Consider the following 19,703-nt stretch of genomic DNA (forward strand, 5'->3'; position numbering starts at 1 on the left):
CGCATATTAGGATATAGCAAAGGAATCAACTCACTTTTCAAATTATAATATTGGTCAAATTGTTGCAACATAAGTCTGGCGTATGTCGATCATACTTTTGACATATACGTAGATGTAGACATTTGCTAGCGTTGCCATCTGATTTCATTCTTCATTTAGTTGGACCAATCATCAAAATACCATAGCGCCTTTTTGTTTTTGGTGTTTTGCCGGGTCTCTCGTGCTGTCCTCTCTTCGAATCAGTTCTTGGTAAAACCAACCTTCAATAAACCGTTGTGCTGATGCGCGGACGTGCGGATACTTTCAGTTAATTTTGAATTTTTCGAGGAACGGTGAAGGTCCGCGCTTGAAATCCCATTCAGTAAGTCCAATTCCGAGTATCACAGCCAGATGTGAGTGCTTGGCGCCAGTGGCAATTTAATTGAGTTTAATAAAATATTTGGCGGGCTCCTTACGAACTGTTAATACTGGGGAAACGGACTTCAGTGAATCCAACTACGAGCAAGAACAAAGTTCCTTAAATAAAGTGCGACTTCTGGCAGCGTTCGTGAGATGCGCGCAGCATCCTTGGCAATGACGTCATTCGCCTGCTGACCAGTTTCTCTGTGCTCGTGTGTGTGTGTGTGTGTGGCGAGAGTGCGTATGCGTGTGTATGTGTCGAAATTAGAGCGCAATTGCGAATTCGATTTGCATTCGCCGAAGAATTAACTGCAAACGAACAGAATCGATTGTTGTTGTCGCGAGTGCTTTGTTAAGGATAAGAAGAAGTCGCGACTAGTTCCGCCAAACTCTCACGTTTTGTCTATGGTTTCTCGTTTCCAGGATCCTAAGTGAGAGCCTCCGAATAGGATTCATTGGATGGCAAACTAACGTGCAGCCAGGAATTATCGATTCAGGTAAGCAAGCCATCGTTTCTCCTTGAAGCAACTGGGTCAGACAGCGATGATAATTGCACGTGTAGTTCCTGGTTTTCCATTGAATTGTCGTGGTAAGCTGAGCCACCCCATCTTCCCGAAACCTTCCAGCTTTATGCTGATAATGAATTTTTAATGTGCACTGAGACTGCTAGTGGAAAAGAAAAACAAACCCACATAAATTAAACTTGCAAAATCTTCAAAGGATAGAGAAACGCGCCGGTGCTTCTATTCCGCTTTTTTGGGAGGCTGTAAATTATGAAAGACCAGACGAACGGTAGACAACAAGGTTTGCCCGTTCCCAAGGGATCCCGGGACAACATAATCAAAGGCTTTACTGCTGGGGCTGGAATAGGATGGGGCCCGTCCGGAAACCCTGCCGCAGACAGGTTTCCTGGCCCGGAGTCCCGTGACAGGGCACGTTCGACCTAATAAGCATACGTCGTTGAGTAAATGGCGGCCGTGGAACTTCGCATTTACGACTCGGCAGAGCTTTAAGTGCTTCCTGGCTCCCCCCGAGGGCAAGAATCGATTTTCGATGTTAATCGAGTTGAAAACCCCGCAAACTCTGCTGTGCTTGTGTCCTGTTCGCAAGGGAGTTTCACAATGCCCAGACATAGAGGCCCTTAAAGTCAGTTCGAATTTCGCCTGACCAGGATAGAAAAGAAGATCTCTGATAAGCTCCCCAGCGAACATACATATATTCTCCCTTTGTTTTTTGTTAGATTTGCTCATTCGCGTGGTCCACTCGCAAAGCTCTCGACTCCTCAGTCCACCATCAAAACTTGTTTTATTTCCCGTTTTGATGCTTCTGCTTGGGTTCGATTTGTTTGGAGATCGCTCTTCCCTCTCTCGTCATCTACTTATTTTTGCAAATTTACATAATATTGGAGCGATTTTTGATGGCACTCGATTGTTGCCGTTCTTTCTGGGTGCCAATGGTGTGTGATATCATCAGCCAAACAACACATGTGTGCTAATATATTTACTTCTTGCTTTAATCACACCTCGTTACTGCGGTCTTAGTGACAGAGATGTAATGTACATGTGCAACTCATTCATGAACACTTTCAACAGCTGAATATATTTACGGTGCCTGGTAACATGATTGGATATTAAAAACTCTGAGAACGTCCCCTGCGTATCTGACATTTCAGAGCTCCAAGTGGGCCCCATTGAAGCTTGGCGGCATTGAAATGGCGCCAAGTTGTCGTTCGCTCGTTTGAGGCCCCCTCTCCGACCTCCTGCTCCTGGGAAGGAAACTTATTTGACGCCACACGCACACAGCTGAGCGGAGGGCAAAGGACACCGGCACGAAAACAAATAAATGCTCGGGGAGTAGTCAAAGGGGGAAGGACGCGGGGCGATAGCAATTGTCTGCGAAGGCAGCGAAGGGGATAACGAAACCTTGGCTTGATATCAGGATTCAGGATATGAACAAAAGTTGGCAGTTAATTCGTTTCCAAGCCGTTGGCCGCATTGTGGTCTCTCTCAGATCCTGGTGAAGGTCGCAGGATTCGTGGGAGGCACGATGAGTCATCAGTTCTTTTGTTAATGGCCCAAAATGGAGAGCAACAGCTCGGGGGAATGTCGTAAATTTCCCATTGCTAGCAGTTGTTGATTATGAAATTTTATTCTCTGCCCAATTAACTTGCGTCGAGCACGCGATGGCCCATATAGCCTCCCAAGCTCGCATAGATATATGCATAAAGACTGATGTTGCTCAGTTGGGTTTCGGATTGCGGTAGGTTGACTACGATTCGCTTTGTTTATTTGACGGAATGGTGCATGTAGGCCTGGTTCCGGGACCTCCAAGCACTCCCAAAAATGAAAATCGATTTTGTTTGATGGACGCCAGGCATGAAAGAGGTCGTGTACTCCGTCGACAGAAGGCAATTTTAGTGGGGCTGATGAGTTTCTGTGTTGGTGGGGGTTTTCTTGACTAAGGGAATATATTTAATTTTTACTTCTTGAGAAAAAATTGGAACATTTTTAATTTATAGAGTATTTTACTGAGCGAAGCTGACAATACATTAAACTTAATTGAAATATTGCACACAAATCCCTGGCTCCGTGGTGGCGCGTGATGTCATCATATCGAAGATGTATGTGGGAACCTTGAATCGAATTCTCCTCTCATCTATCGGCTCCCGCGATTATGACTCAGTTTTTCAATGCTATGTAAAGTGATTGAATCGGCTCCGTTCATGGCATTTATGCTCCGCGATCTTGAAATGTGCTTGTTTATTGGGTTAAATTGATGGATATTGGATTATGATTGAATTTCGTCGAAGGTAGCCTATTATTGCTAATAATATCCGAATCGTTTGGCATTGCATCTGCAGCATCCTCTATTCTAGTCTAGTGTTGTGTTCACTCAGCACGATGATTTGCTGTCTGGGTGAATCACATGAGCCATTCGGGGTTTGAGGCAACCAGACAAACTAGAGCGGGTCGCAGTCTCCAGGACTTGACTTCAGAGCCGCTATGGGAGAATTTCGTGAATGAATCACGTTCTGTGGTATTTCGCTTTCTGGCTCAAGCTTTTCTTACAGCCTGTCGAGTGCACGGGAACAAGATGAGCGTGAGCGCGGCGCTGTGAAGGAGATTCCGGACTCAGTCCAAGAATGGGCACGAGGACGACGATGACGCGCAGAGACACTCACGAAAAAAGAAAAACGCAAAAGGCGATAGACGCCTGTGAGCAACTAACAGCAGCTGCTTCTTCTTGTGGCATTGTCCTCTGCCGCCGAACCCATCCATGCCGGTGCCATCCAGGGGTGGTTTGGCTCAGTACTGCTAGGCGTCTGGCCCTGCTTACAGCATTACACGTTCCCGGAGCCGTGAGCCGTGAGCCCCTGCTCTTGTTGCCACTCGCAAAACGTGGCTTCTATTTTTCGGGCAGTACATCCTGCAGACTGGCAGCCGGGGGGTTGGAAGTGGCATTCGCTTATTTTGTTATTTTATTATTTTACTATTGCTGTCATTATTCCGCTTTTGTTGTTGTGCCGTTGTCCCTTGTTGTTCTGTTTGGTTCTCGTGAGTCAAACTTTGAGCGAGAAAGACCCTCGGCTTGAGCAGATTTCTTGGCCACAGTGGTGGTCTGAAATATTGAGTAATTTCCTTACCAACTCCCTATTCGGCTGCTCCATGGGAATTTCATCTGCATTTCCGCCAACGGGCTATATAGCAAGATTTTCCGGTTGGAAAACAAGTGCCAATATTGGCGTTGGAGAACTATGCACTTTTCGGTTTGCTTCAACTCCCCGCTGTGCTGCAAGTACTATTTATTGCGACATTCGTAAACCGCACGTGCTCCGTTCCAGATCCTGAATATGGTCCCAAATCGGCCGTCTAGCTTCGCCCTCCCACTGCCAATTATTTCACTTTTCTGTAAACAAATAAAGCAAACAAAGCGAGGTACATAAAGTAAAAATTTATTTCCACACACAAATGGTTATTTGGCCCGGTATTTCTGAACAGCGAACCGAGCCATTTTTCACGCTTATCCTGCGTGCATCCTGCGGCGTTGATAATGTGGAAACCACCCCGTTAAGGCCTCAGGGCAGTGCGTGCCCTTCGCCAGGACCCTTTGGCTCTCCTCTGTTGTGATAAATTTCAAAATTGCCCACATTGTCGTTGGACTTATTGGCCGCGTTTCGAGGGCGGCTTGGTTCCTGACCCGCTCCTTGGTTTCCTGCCCACATACTTGTCACCCCTTAGACTCGCATTGGACCGGGGAAAAGTCACATGACTTGCATTCTGGCCGTTAACATACTCGACACTCTCACACCTTCTAGACCCAAGTCCTCCTCTAAAGTGGATTGCATGCCTTTGAAACCGTTTGTTTGTCGTTACTCTGAAGGGCTAACGGGTTGGCTTAAAGCGCATATAATTTAGCCTTCGAGTAATCTAACTCTTTGGAATGGTTTTGGTACAAGGCAGGATTTTGCCCTATTCCTCAAGTTTCCAATCAACCTTTGAGGAAGTGAAGCTTTGTTAGAAGTGAAGTCCTTGTGCCCACCTCTCTATAGCCCATTCAGCTTGTCTTCCGCCGTCGCTATTACTTCCAGCATCGGCGACGAAAACCGCTTTGCGTTGGTGTGCTGTAAAAAGACGTATTTCGGATGCGGAACTTTTCACTTTCCTTGGGGGTGAAACTCGCCAGGAAGGCACACAGTAAAAAGCAGCCGAGAACTTGGAAGTTAACGCTAAATTTAAGATACACAAAAGCGCGCAACCGACCACATAGCTCCCGAAGTTCTGCGGGCACAGCTGTTTGCAGTCAAATTCATAAGTGCGCAACGGAGGTGAGATTTAGATATCCCGTTCTCCTTCTTTCCATACCGTGAGCCTTCCGGCAATCCAGGCTGAATTGCATTTTCGATCAGTGACTGCAGACAGACGGAGCCTCGAACAAGGTGAACCACACGATTCGAAGCCAGGTGCGGCAGCTGCTGACACAAGGTCAACGTAAAGCTTCTCCAGAATGCACGCCCTACGAATCCCACACAAGCAAGGAAGCATTGCAAAAACCCTTTACTGGGTATTAGCGATAAGTGCTTGACAACGAATGCCAGAGTGACGGGACAACAAGGACGAAAATGTCCACGTTGCAATGGAAAATCAATAGGCAGGGTCCAATGCCTGGCACTACGCAGTTTGAGTGGAGTGTCCCTGGCTGAATACCCCGCTGGTTTGTGTTGGCGCCGTGTCATGTCAGCAAATGTCTCATATTTGGGCTCCTGTTTTGCCACTTGACATGGTGTACTGGCTGCCGACCGCGTTTTTGTTGCAAATTAAAGACAGGTTATATACATTCTGCAAAATTGCTACTGCAAAGGTCCGCTGCTCGGCACTCTTTCCTGGAATCCATATGAACTTTCCATGTGACTGGCCACAGAAAACTAGCCAGCTTCAGAAGAGTCCTGCCAAGATTTTTTCTGGTAGTTGTCCGAGTTGCCAGCCAGCTCTATTGTTGCGTATTTGATTCTGGCTAATGGACTGGGTGACTGAAATTGTGTGTTATTGATTTATGGAAGGCACTTTGTACTAGCTGATTGAGTTCGAGGTTGGGTTGTGGTAGAAATCAGAATGGAGAATTTCCAGCTCCCACTATGGGCATCTCAAACACTCAAATCTACGAGGTCCCCGAGGCGTTCCTCTGCACAGCTCAGCCTGAATAGTCACCACTCAGGGAAGGGGATTTGTATTTTGTGTGGTGTGCCACATTACTAAGCGTCTGCTGTTGACATTTGCATGGGTTGTTCAAAATTTCAGCACAACCTGGATATTCAAAAACACAAATGTCAGCTCCAATTAAAATGCCGTTTGTTTGTTTGTCCACTCTGAACGTCGAGTGCACCGTAATATTGAACTTCCTCTGCCACTGCCGCCCCCTCCCCCTACCCCCTCCAACCATTCAATCAGTTCAAGCAAAAAGTATGGCGCCAACCAATCGAGATAAGAGTCTGCATCTGCGCGGGCGTATTTCGCATCTGGAATTACAAGCACAGCAGCCGGTCTAATGGGTGGCCTTATTCGAAAACATTCCTTCGAAGACCTTTATTGACTGGTCTCTGTGGTGGTTAAGATAGAATGTGACCAATGGGCGCGGGAACGGGCTGACCTCAAAAATTATGAACTTTTCACACCTTGAATGGCCTGCCTGATGCCACACAGTTGACGGTCAGCGGACTGTGGCTTTCCACGCATACCTGCAAAAATACGGAATTTATTGGCCTGGCCATTAATTAGCTAATTTATTTTATGATCCTGGAGCTAGATGGTTATATTCATTCATTAGTGTATGAAACGGGACGCAAACTGGCCTGGCTGAGGCAAAACAGCACGCGTTCCAATATCGATGAGCGAACGGAGAGGTATGGCCAGGTAAAATGTAGCCGAGTTCGTTTTAAGCTTAGGGCTTCTAATCCATGACCATATCCTCCTGACATTGCTCGAGCGCACAATTTTCCGCTCATATGCCTCCATTTCCTTTGGCGGCCCCTTTGTTCAAGAGGATTTTCGAATTCGGCCTCCTCTGTGGATAGTTGCCCCACGTGCAGTGAAGATTACGCTTGTTGACTTTGAGCGGATAGCTGAACGCGGCAAACTGGTTTACTTGCACCACACATACCACACACTGGCATACGTTGCAATTAGCCTGGCTCAAGTCGTGGCTAACGGTACCCCATTTTCCCCCGTCTCGCCCGGCACTTGGAGTTCATAACTATCAGTTTGTTGTGCCCAAAAATGTAATCGCATCAGGCACATGAGATTTAGCGTCGATAGTGTCGGCTCCAGTGATAGATTACCATGTGCAAGCTTGCTTGGTTGGTTTACTCAATTTTACAATTACAATTTGTTAAAATATGTATTACTCCAGAGTCAGTTGGAAAAGCCAATTAGTCGCACTATTTTTGCGGTGTTCAATCCATCTAAGGATCTATAGGATTGGATAAAGGATATAGTATTTATAGGCTCAAGTGAAATGCTCGTTGCCGGTGTGATGGCTGCCTAACATGAGCGGTCAATCAGGAAGGACGACGACAGGCTTAAAACGACTTCATTACCATCAATCTTAATTAAAAATCATCGGAGCTGCTTACATATTCGCTAAGGAAGATGCCCTACCGGCGGTTCAGAACCCCTCCGCGGTACCCGCGATGATTTGTGATCCCCCACCGGACGAGGCTGCGCCACAACTTAAGTGGCCAGAGTTATGAGACGGCTTCCCGGCAAACTGGAAACAAGTCGCAGATAGAGACATACCCATAAAGTAGCTGCGATTCCAGCACTTGCGTCTCTATCTGCAGTGGGATATCTGTAACTGCTCGCAGCGCGTTTTGTATTTGCATCTCGGTTCAACTGGGTTTCCCAGACTTTCTTGCTCGATTCTGTGGCGTTTTGTGTTGAGCAAATTGTGGGCAATCATTTTCAATTTACAGTGCTCATACAGAATGACTTGGTGCCTGTACTTGGCGGACGGTAGAAATTGGTCAGCAGTGCGCCCTCGGGAGCATAGACCCTGCTACTTGCCCCAAAGCGTCGTCTGTGCCAACCAGTCTCCACTGCACCCGCATGCCTGTCAGCCTCTCAACAACTCACCAGTGCACCTTGAACTACAAGCAGTGGCGACGTCTCCGTCGACGGTTACTACTGCCAGAACTTGCAGAGAAAAAATATATGCAAAAATGGGCACGATATTCTACAAAATACAAGCATAGTCCGGACCAGCAGCTCTACTTTTAGAATATATGTAAATGTTTTTTTTTTTTTTGTTACCAAAAAAGTGACATTACGATTTTATGTTTTTCTTTCGGTGTAGGATGACGACTTCAAGCTTACAACATAGACAAACGCTTTCCTCTTTCTGTGAGACACTTATCCGAGCTGTGAGATCAGCTTGGGTTTTCGTGGCTCCGGGGTCGTTCGCTTTATTTACCTTGTCTGAGAATTGGCGAGCCCTGCCTCTCACTTCTTTCTCCTCACCTAAGTGGTTCCAGTTTTTTATTTATATTTGTTGGGCAAAATTTGTATTTTTAGTGCGTCTGCCTTTCGGGGTTTGTTTGTTCGTGCGCTTTCTGAGCTCCTCCGTCGCTACAACATTTATTGCTTTCATTTATTGCTATTTGCATTTATTTCTTTTTCGTGCGAAAATAATTTGAATCACTAAGTACTTTTTTTGCTGCTCCTCTGGAAAGAAGAATCCAAAAGCTGTGGACATCTATCTAGTGACTTGGTTGAGGGTCTCCATGTTTTGCGTTGCATTTGATTATTTGAGTGCGGCTCTACGCCTTAATAATGACAATGGGTTGAGTGTTTTCCATTTTTCTCGGCTCTGACCTACTGAAAGGCAATCAGAGTGCGTGGATTTTTCACTTTGTGGAGAAGGTTGTCAAAGCGAACATGGGGAACACAGCTTATCGCGTTTAACGCCCCGTATCACCGTACAGTACACCCTCCGACAAACGACTTCGACCGCAAGAACACCAACGACCCACTTCACCCACGCAGCGCAGCGCAGAAGCACAGCTTTCCAGTGCAGAGCAGTTACAGGTCATTAGGTGCTCGCTCGCATCCATGGAAAGTTGTCAAACGATGTCATCAGCAATAGATGCCAAACATGGAGCGTCGGCAATTTCATTTCATTTAATGTTTAATGTCAAGTGTCTGACACACATTTTTTGCTCCCGCTACCCTGGCGTTCGTATCTCGCAGATCATCGGCGATGATGGCTGGCAAACCTTAATTAGAAATGCAGTGACTTCACCCGGACTGAATTATATAATTACCCGCTCTAAAATTCCGACGCTGCAGGAAGGAACTGGGAGTGGAATGATAATTGGAATTCGCTAATTAGAACAGGCGCGGCCGAAGAAGTCCACTGTAGTGACTCCTGAACAGGAGCATCACCTGCAGTCCACTTCCATTGCTTTCGTGTTTGTTCTAATCGTGCTCTACATTGTCGTGTTTTCATTGTTGAACAAAATAGTTTTGCAAAATGCTGCGCTTATGAGCCCAACTTTATGCACAACATGGATTAGTATGTATCTGCTGACCTCATCCACGGAAGCGCGGCAAACCAGAACAGAAAACAGAGACACACATTAGACTAACTGCGAACGCGAACTAAATTGCTAGAAATTGAAAGTGACACTGAGAATCGCACGAGCTTAAATTTGCTGCAAATGGAAACATTCTTCTATTATAACAAATGGCCGGGTATTTGGGGCAGAGCCCCCTTTCAATTTAGTCGAACAGAGCAGCGTACTAAAACGAAGGAGTACTGGTACTAAGCAAGGAAAGATGGGACAAATTTTCTAGAGTAAACAATAGCGATGGTCTGAAGGGTCAAAATGCAAATTGCCAGTTAATTACCGACTGAAACGGGGAAGCCTGTTGGGACGAAAGGATCAAATAACAAATGAGCGCTTGGGTCAAAGTGGGCTAGCGGCCACCCTTGAAAGTGACAAATATGGACACTTTCTTGCTGGGCACTAAAAAAACTGAAAAACGCGGCTCAAAAGACGAGGAACATTCGGTAGACTTTTTGTTAATAGCACTTGTGTCCATCAAATTGAAGGCATCATGTCATCACTGGGCGGATGAGCAATGTTCGACCATAATTGATGGGCTGTCGAACTTACTGCCGAGAGCTCAATAAACACTTGAGAATGGTGCTTATAAGCCACGAAGGCCGACTTGGGATCGAGGGCCAAGTTCTAGCGCTGAGATATGTAATGAGTGCAGCACGCGACGTGGCATCTAGGCCGGCCTGGCATTCACTTATGCATTGCATCCAAGTGCAGTTAAGTTTCCCTGTCTTCTGGGATGCGCGTAACCCGAGCCTCTCCGCTTGTCACTGAGGTGCTAATGGAGCCCTGGCAATGAATCGCGACGTGCCGACGCGGCATGCTGCGTTTCTCTGCTCCACTGATCCGACTCTCGGCCACGGTGTGGAAGTACAGTTAGACGGTGTGTTTGCCACAACCGCAGTTTTGACTTACCATGTCTAATAAAAGAGGTTGGAACCGCGGAGCTCCCTACCTAGAGCTTCCCTCGACCACCATGGACTATTGCTGTTTTGGTATCAATCCTTGATGGAACATTAACATCGTTATCTGGTTGGTGTTCAGAAGACAAAAGCAACCAGAGAATTTTATTGGATCACAAAATTATCATTCGGTAGCTGTGTAGTAAAACTAGTTCTCTTCAATCTTTCTGCGGCTAGATCTACATCACGTACATTATTTATTCTCTATATAGTCCCATTTCCATAATTACATATCCGAATTGCAAAGTAAGCGGCTGTTATGTAGCTCGTTAATAGATGAACCCAACAAAAGTTCCGACAGCAACCAAGGTCTGAGCAAAAGCGGGCATGCCGTTTGCCATCTAAAATTTAAAATAGATAAATCGCTCCGCAATTCATACGGACTATATTCAATGCAAAAAACAATACTATAGTATGTTTGTGTATGTACCAGTAGAATATACATTGCTTGAGGCAATTAGGTTCTTATGGGTCAATTTCATATCTTATGAATTAATGCTGACAGATGATATTCTGATAATAGCTTTCGACTTGAATCAAGCAATATGTATCTGCACATATTGCGCAAAGGCAAGATTAGATTTGTTTAAGAGCGCCGAATGTGGTCTTGGCGTTGTATCCAATTTTGTATATGTTGGACTTACTTCAGAACGTATTGTTCAAGAATAGGCCAGTTCAAGCTTACTTTTTCGTTATTCTTACGTTTTTGGCGGTATAAATTTAGGATCAGCACGTGGCTCGCTGGCTTCAAGAACGCTACACAGTACCGGTTTTGGTTTGTTTTCGCCTGTACAGTGCTCCGATGATGATGACGTAGTGCTGGGGCTCGAAGCACATATGGCTCACTCTCCAACGGCCCATGACCAATTTCGATAAGAACGCAATCTGCGAGAGGTCAATGGGATTCCTATCGAGGGGAACAATGTTATAGAACACCAACTACAGAATCAGAAGAACACCATCAACGTGGCAAAATGTGTTTTGTCGGAAGCCTGAAAGGGAAAATGGCGTATTAAATTGATGAATTCAATTAGTGCGTCTTCAAGAGCTTTGAGTGCCTTTTGTCTAGTGCTCTTACTTATCGTGCATAATTAAAAAGCAATTTTACCGAAGTATTGTCAGATGTTCGGCTACGGCCATTATTAAGGCTTTGAAGAATTGCGTGAAATGGTCTCTCACGTATCGTTGCGAAATGCTTCGGACAAGTATTTCAACTAAATATAAAGAAAACCTTTAATGATCCGAAATGTCTCAAATGGTTAGTTTTATTTTTATTTTGTGTCCATTATATTTTGATGCACAACATTTTCTACGCTTAATTTCCTTGTGGGGCACTGAAATTATAATTAATGACAATTTTATTAAGCATTACAAATTAATTAATTAGCAGCTCGTTTGTTTGCTTAATAGGGCTTTAATTAAAGATTTTCAACTTTACTCTAACATTTCGAAATGTTTATTTAATTAAATCCAGTTAATATGCGTATAAATTTGTATATATTTTTGTGTGAAAACGGGTTTACTTTGAAATGGAAATTTATGAGCTCAATATTTGCATTGAATACTAAATAATGTTGATAATTTGAAACGAAGCAAGCCCTCTGGCTTTCGATTTCGGGCTAAGCCGAGTTTTCTAACACTTCGAAGGTAATGACATCAGTGAGGCAATCAAGGCGGTCACCGCACCACATTCAGTCTCCCTGAACGGTGGCTAGCCAGGTGGCAATTAGTAGACTGCTCCGGCGACTTTTAAAACTTTTAACGTAACTACTTGGGCTCCCCAATCAAACACGGCGATCGATTGATCCATTAAATAAATTGAGTGGAATCGCTTTGCAAACAATGATGAGATGGGGCACACCGGCTGCCCATTGTCACGTGCCCTCGTGCAGACTGCATTCAATTTAATGGGCTCACCAACAGCCGCCGGTAGCCGGTCCAACCTGAGCGGACTGCTCCAGACGCCCTAATTGATGCAACATGCAAATGGGCATGGGCCTGCCAGGCGGAAAGTGGTGAGATCAGGGTGTGAAAACTTTGGGCCAGACTTGCGCCATACGAGAGCGCTGTCGCAGCTGGGCAAACACAGGAGGTGCATGATATGGGATGGGGTCAGTGGAATGAATCTGTGATGTCGGAGCTTTAAAATTTATTTGTATGTACATATATACTTGCCATGTAACAAAAAGTTTTGTGGTGCTCAGCTTCTGATATTAAATAAATACAGTAATGATTTTAAATCAGATCCTTGCATACCGCTATTGTAGTCGGCAACCAGTGAACTCGATGGATTCTACGCCGAGAATCTACGGATTATGATCAGACTTCTAAAGCACGTGTTTTTTCGATTACCTCTTAGTACTTTTGAGCTGGACACTTTAATTAAGTTAACAACTGTTTTTGTAATGCTGCGCTTGCAGCTAGAAACAGCTGAATGGTAATTTTCCTCTGTTTTTCTCGTTGGTTTCTTTTTGGACATGAAAAAGACCGACCGGCAAAACCAGCCGTTGGGTCTGTTACCGCGTTTTGGTCGTGCTTCGCTGGTTAACTGCTTTGCTTCGCTGCGTTGAAACGGCTTGGAAGCCACGAGCAGCGGGACGGACGGCAATCGGTGTAGGCACGGTCTCTCGAAAGCGTGGGAGGTTAAAGGTATAGTGTCACCTGTTGCTAAGATAGCCAGTAAGTAACAATAACGAACAGGCAATTATATAAAGCCAGATAATATTTGCACTGATATCTGACATGACCGTTCAGATTGCATATGAGTTTTTAAAATATTCAATCGTCATTAGAGGAAAGCCGCGAGAGCGGCTCGCAAACTGAACCATCAATTAAGTCACCTGTAAAATTGAACAGCAGTTATTGAGAAATAGCTTCAGCTAGGATTGCGGATAAGCATTTCATGCAATCGTTAAGTACTTTTAAACCGGAGTAAGACAGTTATTCAATCGGCTTTCAATTGAAAAGAAAAAAAGTGGGAGCATGGCTGTATAAGCTGTAAGTATTATAAGTAATCATTAAATACATATTACGGAAATGCTTTTAATTGATTTTGAGCAATTACTACAATTGAAAACTAAATTCCTCTATACTTAGTGTTCGACAAGTCGATTTTTTATAACCTTTTTTTAATCGCAGAAGAAGTTGATTGATAAACTCAAAGCAAATGCTCACTTATTCTAATAATAAAAGAACCCCCTTGAAAGCTGTGTATATTGCGTACTCATTTTTTCCAGCCGCAAACTACAAGTTCGGTATACTTTCAAATCTAAAACTCTGCTTTGCTTTTGGCCCACTTATTTATAGTTTTATTCCCATGCTAATTTGGAGGCAACATCACGTTCGGATGGTGCTGGGAATAGTTTGCTGGTCGTTACTGGCTTTAATGGTTTTCTAATTAATTTTTGTTTACAAATATTTCAAGGCGAAGCCAAGATCATTGAACCCTTGCTTTTTTGGCGCTCGCTAGCCAACCGAAGTGAAAAATCTAGTGTTGAAACGCTCAGACGCCAGATCATTGTAATGTCAAAGTCATAATGCACAATGCCCAATTGAGTTGATTGAAGCGGGAGTCGGGCCCTCATATAATAATGAGAATCAGAATGCGAAGGAGGACGGGAGTGGTTAGTGCGGCTGCGGCATGAACAGGGACCATAATTCAAAAGAACTAGCTGAATCAATTTGGTGCAACCCAATGTTTTGTTGCACGACACGAGCAACGGCTCCAACTTGTTGCAGCTTTCTTAACCAAGGGGGTCAGAGTCAAAGTTCAATAAAATCCAATTAAACTACCGCAGGCTGCCCCTTCCTCTTCGCTGCTGCAGAACCCGCAGACCTTTCACCGCGCCCTGTTGCTCGTAAATCTTAATAAGCTAACCTGCAGGGGAATCCGGGAACTCGCAAGCCGAAGAGAATGTTGCAAGCCATGTGATTTAATATAAGGCCACGTGAACTTTCACTGACTTGTGTGTTCCGGACGCTCGACTCCCCTCCATGGGCAGATCAGATTCCGCCACCCGATTTCCGCACTGTCAGAGCGCTCAATTGAATTAATGCTGGGTGTCGGCTAGCGAGGAGGCTTCGGCGTTGTGCAACTATGCTGGACATTATAATTTTCTGCGATGCCTTCGCCAATTTGACGGGTCGGTCTTGCCGTCGGCTATTTTTAGCATATTAATTGCATGCGCAAAAACGGGCTAGCAGTGCGGTCGGTGACCAGAGGTCAATATGCCTTGAAATGTGGATCTCCATAAGTTGCTGCCTCCGGTCGCACCCCGCGACGCTTTTATGTCAGTTGCTTCCGCTGTTGGCCGAAGGAATGCCAGTGTTCCGCAAGTGCCTCAAGTGGCAAGTGGTGCGTCACAGCAGAATTTTTTCACAGCCCAAACTGGTTACTCACTGGGAGCTCGCATAGGTGCAGCCGGAAGGAACAGATGCTGAGCATCCTCCCATCGGGATGATGCTGTGTTGTCAATGTAGGCTCTTGCGCTCACTCCTCACAAGTTGTCTGAGCAACGAAGCCGCGTCGTTGAACACAAAGCAGGGACCAAGCAATTTCTATCTGTGGCTGCTCATGTATTATTTAAATTTTGACCCAGCCCACTTTAACTCCCGGCACTCGAAAGTTACTTGGCCCCGGCGAGGGCAGTGTCATCCCCTCGTCGAGTTTCGCTTCAAAACATATCACAATAACACATCATTTGTCAAGGCAACAAATGATGTTGCATGTAACCTTATCATCTCATATCCGCTGCAGACGGTTACGTTACGGTTTGGCTAGAAAGGGTCAGTGTGGGTGAGCAGCTGAAAGCCGGACACCTAGAGGCAAATGCTCTGGGTTCGTTTTAGGAGCCACCTCTGTTGAAAACAACAACACATTACCACGGTGAACTAGACGAAGTCAAGCTGTATTCATGCTGCCGTAAATGTGTATTGCACTCGTACTAACATGACCAGTGTGTCCGTGTCCTGAACACAATGCTTGCTAATGAATAAACATGGCGACCAGTCACTTCCGCTGCAGAAAACCACTCTTCCTTCGCTCCTCTTCGTCCATAAATTTAATTACAAAGTTACGTATACGCCGTGTGTCCGCACGAAACTTGCGCAAGCAAGCGACCAATTTATTGGGAATCCTTTCCATAGGGACAACATGCAGACGTATAGCATGTTACTCCCCAAATTGACAGCTCAGTGCTGGGTTCGGTGACATTGATGCCGCTAATGGGAGAAGCAAAACGGCGGGGGAGTTGTTTGTTGCAGATTCTCCTACTAGCCGCTTAAATTTTTAATATTTTTTTTTCGGACCAAAGAGAGTAAAGATTTTCAGAAAGCCGATCATGTGAACTTTCGTAATGTCTGGCTTCCAAAACCTATTGTCAGTAATTTAAAAGCACGCAGTTTGAAGGTTTTGATAATGAAAATTGAGTTTACCTTCTGGAGATTGCCCAAAATAACAATATTTTTAATTATTTTTGTGTGCTTTAATTTTTAGATCCCACCTCTTTTGGGCACAAACTGGATTGACAAAAGTCAGAGTCCAATCACTACGAAGTACAATCAGCACGATGACATCAAATAGTTGTTTAATCAGTCTAGGCTGCCTACTGGTCCTTATTCAAACTCTAGCTCCAGCAAAGTCTGCGGAGCACTCAGTGTTCACCCACAAAAACGCGTCATCGGTCTTGGGTCAATTGGTTACCTCGAGTACCCTAGTATGGGAAAGCTATGACCCCAAGGATGCTACACAGTTGCAGTTCGCCGTGGAGGGCGGAAAGTACGTTACTGAGGATGAGCATTACCCCATGTATGTATGTCGTGTACCAATCGATGGTATCCAAGTGTCCGGCCATACCGAGAAAATCCTTCAGAGACACGTATGCCTTGCGGCCCACTATAAGCACGGAAAGTACGACAACTTCGATGTCCTTATGAACAAGGGTCACCTGGGGAAGGTTGGCTGGCGTCATTGGCGTAAGTTCGATGCTGGTGTTCCCGTCGGTGCAATACGCATTGGAGATGACTCTTACATTGGTCGCCATCGCGCCCCAAGTCAACCGAACAAGGACGGGGTCGTCACCCATTGGGGAGCAGACTTCAATCTGGGCCACTTGGAGCCGGTGGGTCTGGGAAAAATTAGGGTCATTGAAGCCGAACGTGAGAAGTACTACGACGATGGCGAAGTTTTAGTCGAAACAGAGCCCTTCCGATACGAGCTCAGGGACATCAAACTGGATCGCCTGCGCACTGATATTCAAGAGAACATGACTGAACTAGGTAAGTCTAATCAAATATAATTTGTTAGCTTTTTAATAACGTTAACTGATTTCGTAGTTACCAGGAAGCTTGAAAATCTGGAAGATAAATATAGTACAGTAGAGACGATTCTAAGCTATTCCTTCAACTATAATCAATATTGGGGATCCCACGAGGGTGTTGCTCGTGGTCTACCCACAAAAATATTCGAAAAAGATGAGGCCGTTCCGGCTGAAATTAACTGGGCCTTAAAACACACCGAAAAACGATCGGAAAACAAGGCAGTGCACACGAAACTTTGGCCTGGAACAGCAATTAATGTTACGCTACGTGGCAATTATGTGACCCTGGAGGCGCCGTACAGTGGCAAGCTCTTTGCTTTCTATTACGGAAGCGATGAAAGTGTTTCCCGAAAGATCAGCGCAGAGGCAAGTGGTTTGAGCTTTTTGTAAAGCCATGTTCTAATGAATTTCAATCTACAGGTGCGAAAGAGCTACTTGAAGGAGGTGAAGCTGGAGTTCAGTCCCGTCTACTGGATTGAGAACGGTACTCTGGTTCCCACAACGACCACCACAACGACCACATCCACATCGACCACGACACATGCCACCACAACCAGCACCAACGAGCCGACGCCCATAAATGAGCCCCCGCTGGTTCATATGAAGGACAACGGTGTGCAGCATTCAGGTCCCGATACGCTGGAGAAGACCTTGCATGACTCCCCGTCCAGCAACGAATTAAATTCGCACGAGGCTCCAGAGAACATGTCCTCCGACCCTGGAAAGGATGTGGCGCTGGCAGGGTTCGGAGTCAATGCAGCGGGGTCAACATTTATTGCTGGGTCGACTTTATTAACGCTACTTTTAACACTTTTTTTGAGTCTGTAGATGAAATTGAGCTCTGGACTCAGTATAGCGTTTAATTGTTGTTGTTGTACCTGTTGTACCCGTCTTTGAGAGCGTCAGAGAGATGTAATAACCAGATAGACATTGTAGGCATATATAAACCCCAAGAACCGGGAAAAAATTTGGTGTGAAAACGAAAAGCAAAAGTCGATATTTTTTATACTTGTCCCAAGGCTTCTTCTTTAACACGCATGCAAGCGAAAAGAATTTAAATGATCATTAAAATAAACGTAATACATTCCTAAACAAAACCCCTTACAAGCGGAAATAAATCAAAAGTATAATTAAAAATAAATATATTCATATTTTTATGTAGAAATATTTTACAAGTTTTTTTATTTGCAATGATTTAAACGCTTCTCATTTTTGTAGTTAGTAAGCAGCATTAATAGCAAGTAGAGAAAATATTAAACTTGAATTGACATTTGTTTAGGGATGGTATTGTAGATCGCGCTCTCTAAAATGATGTATGTATAGTATATGTACATGTATGTCAAATATGTAAACCTATGTATAACATAAGTACGAGTATGTATGCTATTTTTTAAGTCAAACACTCCAAATATGTAAAATAGATACGTTTTATTTGAAAACTTTTATTTAAAATATGATTTGCGTTTATTTAAGGCTAATCTCTATCATAATTGATATGATTTCAATTAGAACTTCATTAAAGAAACAATGAATATATATAAATAAAAGGCTTGTAAATGAAAATCGAAACAAAATTGGTTTTCTTAAACACTAAATTTAAATTTTATGTTTTTGCTTTTAAAATCTAGTATTTACATAATCTACGCTGACCAAATGCTGTCACTTCAAAACAGTTAATGATAAGTTTGTTACATTTCTAACGACCAATTTATACATCTTTATATTCAAAGGAGTAGCTAAATCGGGTTTCGAGACAGTTCTTTATTAATGTCTGTTAAGCTCATAAAATATTCAGCTCACAATACCTCTATCATCATCAATACATTCGAATTCGCTCTTGAAGTTACACCTGCGCCTACCTTTTCAGCGCAATGTCATTGAAATTATAGTTGACACCTGGAAAATAAGCGAGTGCGAGGAAAAAAATACACATAAACATATAAATTAAATTAACTAAAATGGGGCAGTGGCCGTCGGTCTGGTTCCAATAGATTTCGCAATATTGATATGCCATGCTTTCGTTAACAATGCAATTTGTGCTGAACTGCTCTGATAGTGTTATATCTGCCCAGCTTCTTTCGCTCGTTCTGCGCTGTTGGAATCTAGTTCCCAAAATCAGGTTGATAGCAACCTGGAAAAAAAGTGGTTTCGCATTAGAAACCCATGTATTGTCAGGCGAGCGATATTTTTAAAGCGTGACCACATGATGGCTATGAAACGGGTTTTGATTTGGATGGCAGGGCAATTGAACTATATCATTATAGCTTAGAGGACGTCTGTTCAACTCAGTATTCTATCATTTTAAGAGTACCTATTTATTTGTGCTTTTGCAGTGTAGACAAAGTCATTGTGCGATTACCCAATGATTTACCAACTGAAATGTGGGGAGGTTCAGTCCGCTTGAACCCAGAACTAGGGATGCCGGCATGTTAACCAACTCATCCTCGACTGTTGCTCTGGTCTATTGACCAAATTTGATATGCATGGATTGGTTGGAGCAAACGCCGCCAGTACCGCTGGCCCCAACCTCCTATGTTGCAGTGCGCTGTCAGGTTTCCCTGCCAGTTGTCTGTAGTGGCGTGCAATCTGCTACATCCGCCGCTTCATCTGCCATCCGCTATATATCCTTCTTTTAGGCGTGACGCGGGGAAACCCCCACAGCGATTTGCTTTACTGACGTAGGCATATGAATGTGACCGCCCCTGCATTTTGTGCATTGCTCTTGCTGCACTAAGGGATCAGGGTATAACCGCGGATCTGGCTGTGCGTGGTGGTTATGTTTTTGCATTTTACGCTTCATAATATGGTATTCGGAAATTGCATAAACTTAGCTTCTGCGTGTGGGGTGCAGCAATATATCTTTTGGCATTACTTTCCGGCTTTTTGGTTATTTTATATTTTCGGAATTTTTAC

General features: G+C 44.4%; 1 protein-coding gene across 1 annotated transcript; it reads left to right on the forward strand.

Moving 5' to 3' along the window:
- The first annotated feature begins 254 nt into the window (after positions 1 to 254).
- On the forward strand, positions 255 to 18,353 carry LOC6618922 (protein unzipped). Its single transcript, XM_002043134.2, has 5 exons — positions 255 to 361; positions 823 to 896; positions 15,968 to 16,749; positions 16,807 to 17,156; positions 17,211 to 18,353. The coding sequence occupies exons 3-5, from the start codon at positions 16,041 to 16,043 to the stop codon at positions 17,616 to 17,618; spliced, it is 1,467 nt and encodes a 488-aa protein (XP_002043170.1). The 5' UTR covers positions 255 to 361; positions 823 to 896; positions 15,968 to 16,040; the 3' UTR covers positions 17,619 to 18,353.
- The last annotated feature ends 1,350 nt before the right edge of the window (positions 18,354 to 19,703 follow it).

This window comes from Drosophila sechellia, chromosome 2R, assembly GCF_004382195.2.
Source record: "Drosophila sechellia strain sech25 chromosome 2R, ASM438219v1, whole genome shotgun sequence".
NCBI classification, from domain to species: domain Eukaryota; kingdom Metazoa; phylum Arthropoda; class Insecta; order Diptera; family Drosophilidae; genus Drosophila; species Drosophila sechellia.

Coding starts and splice junctions, on each gene's coding strand:
- LOC6618922 (XM_002043134.2), top strand. CDS start 16,041: ATGACATCAAATAGTTGTTTAATCAGTCTAGGCTGCCTACTGGTCCTT. Junction 16,750..16,806: donor AGAGAACATGACTGAACTAG/GTAAGTCTAATC, acceptor CTGATTTCGTAG/TTACCAGGAAGCTTGAAAAT. Junction 17,157..17,210: donor CCCGAAAGATCAGCGCAGAG/GCAAGTGGTTTG, acceptor TTCAATCTACAG/GTGCGAAAGAGCTACTTGAA.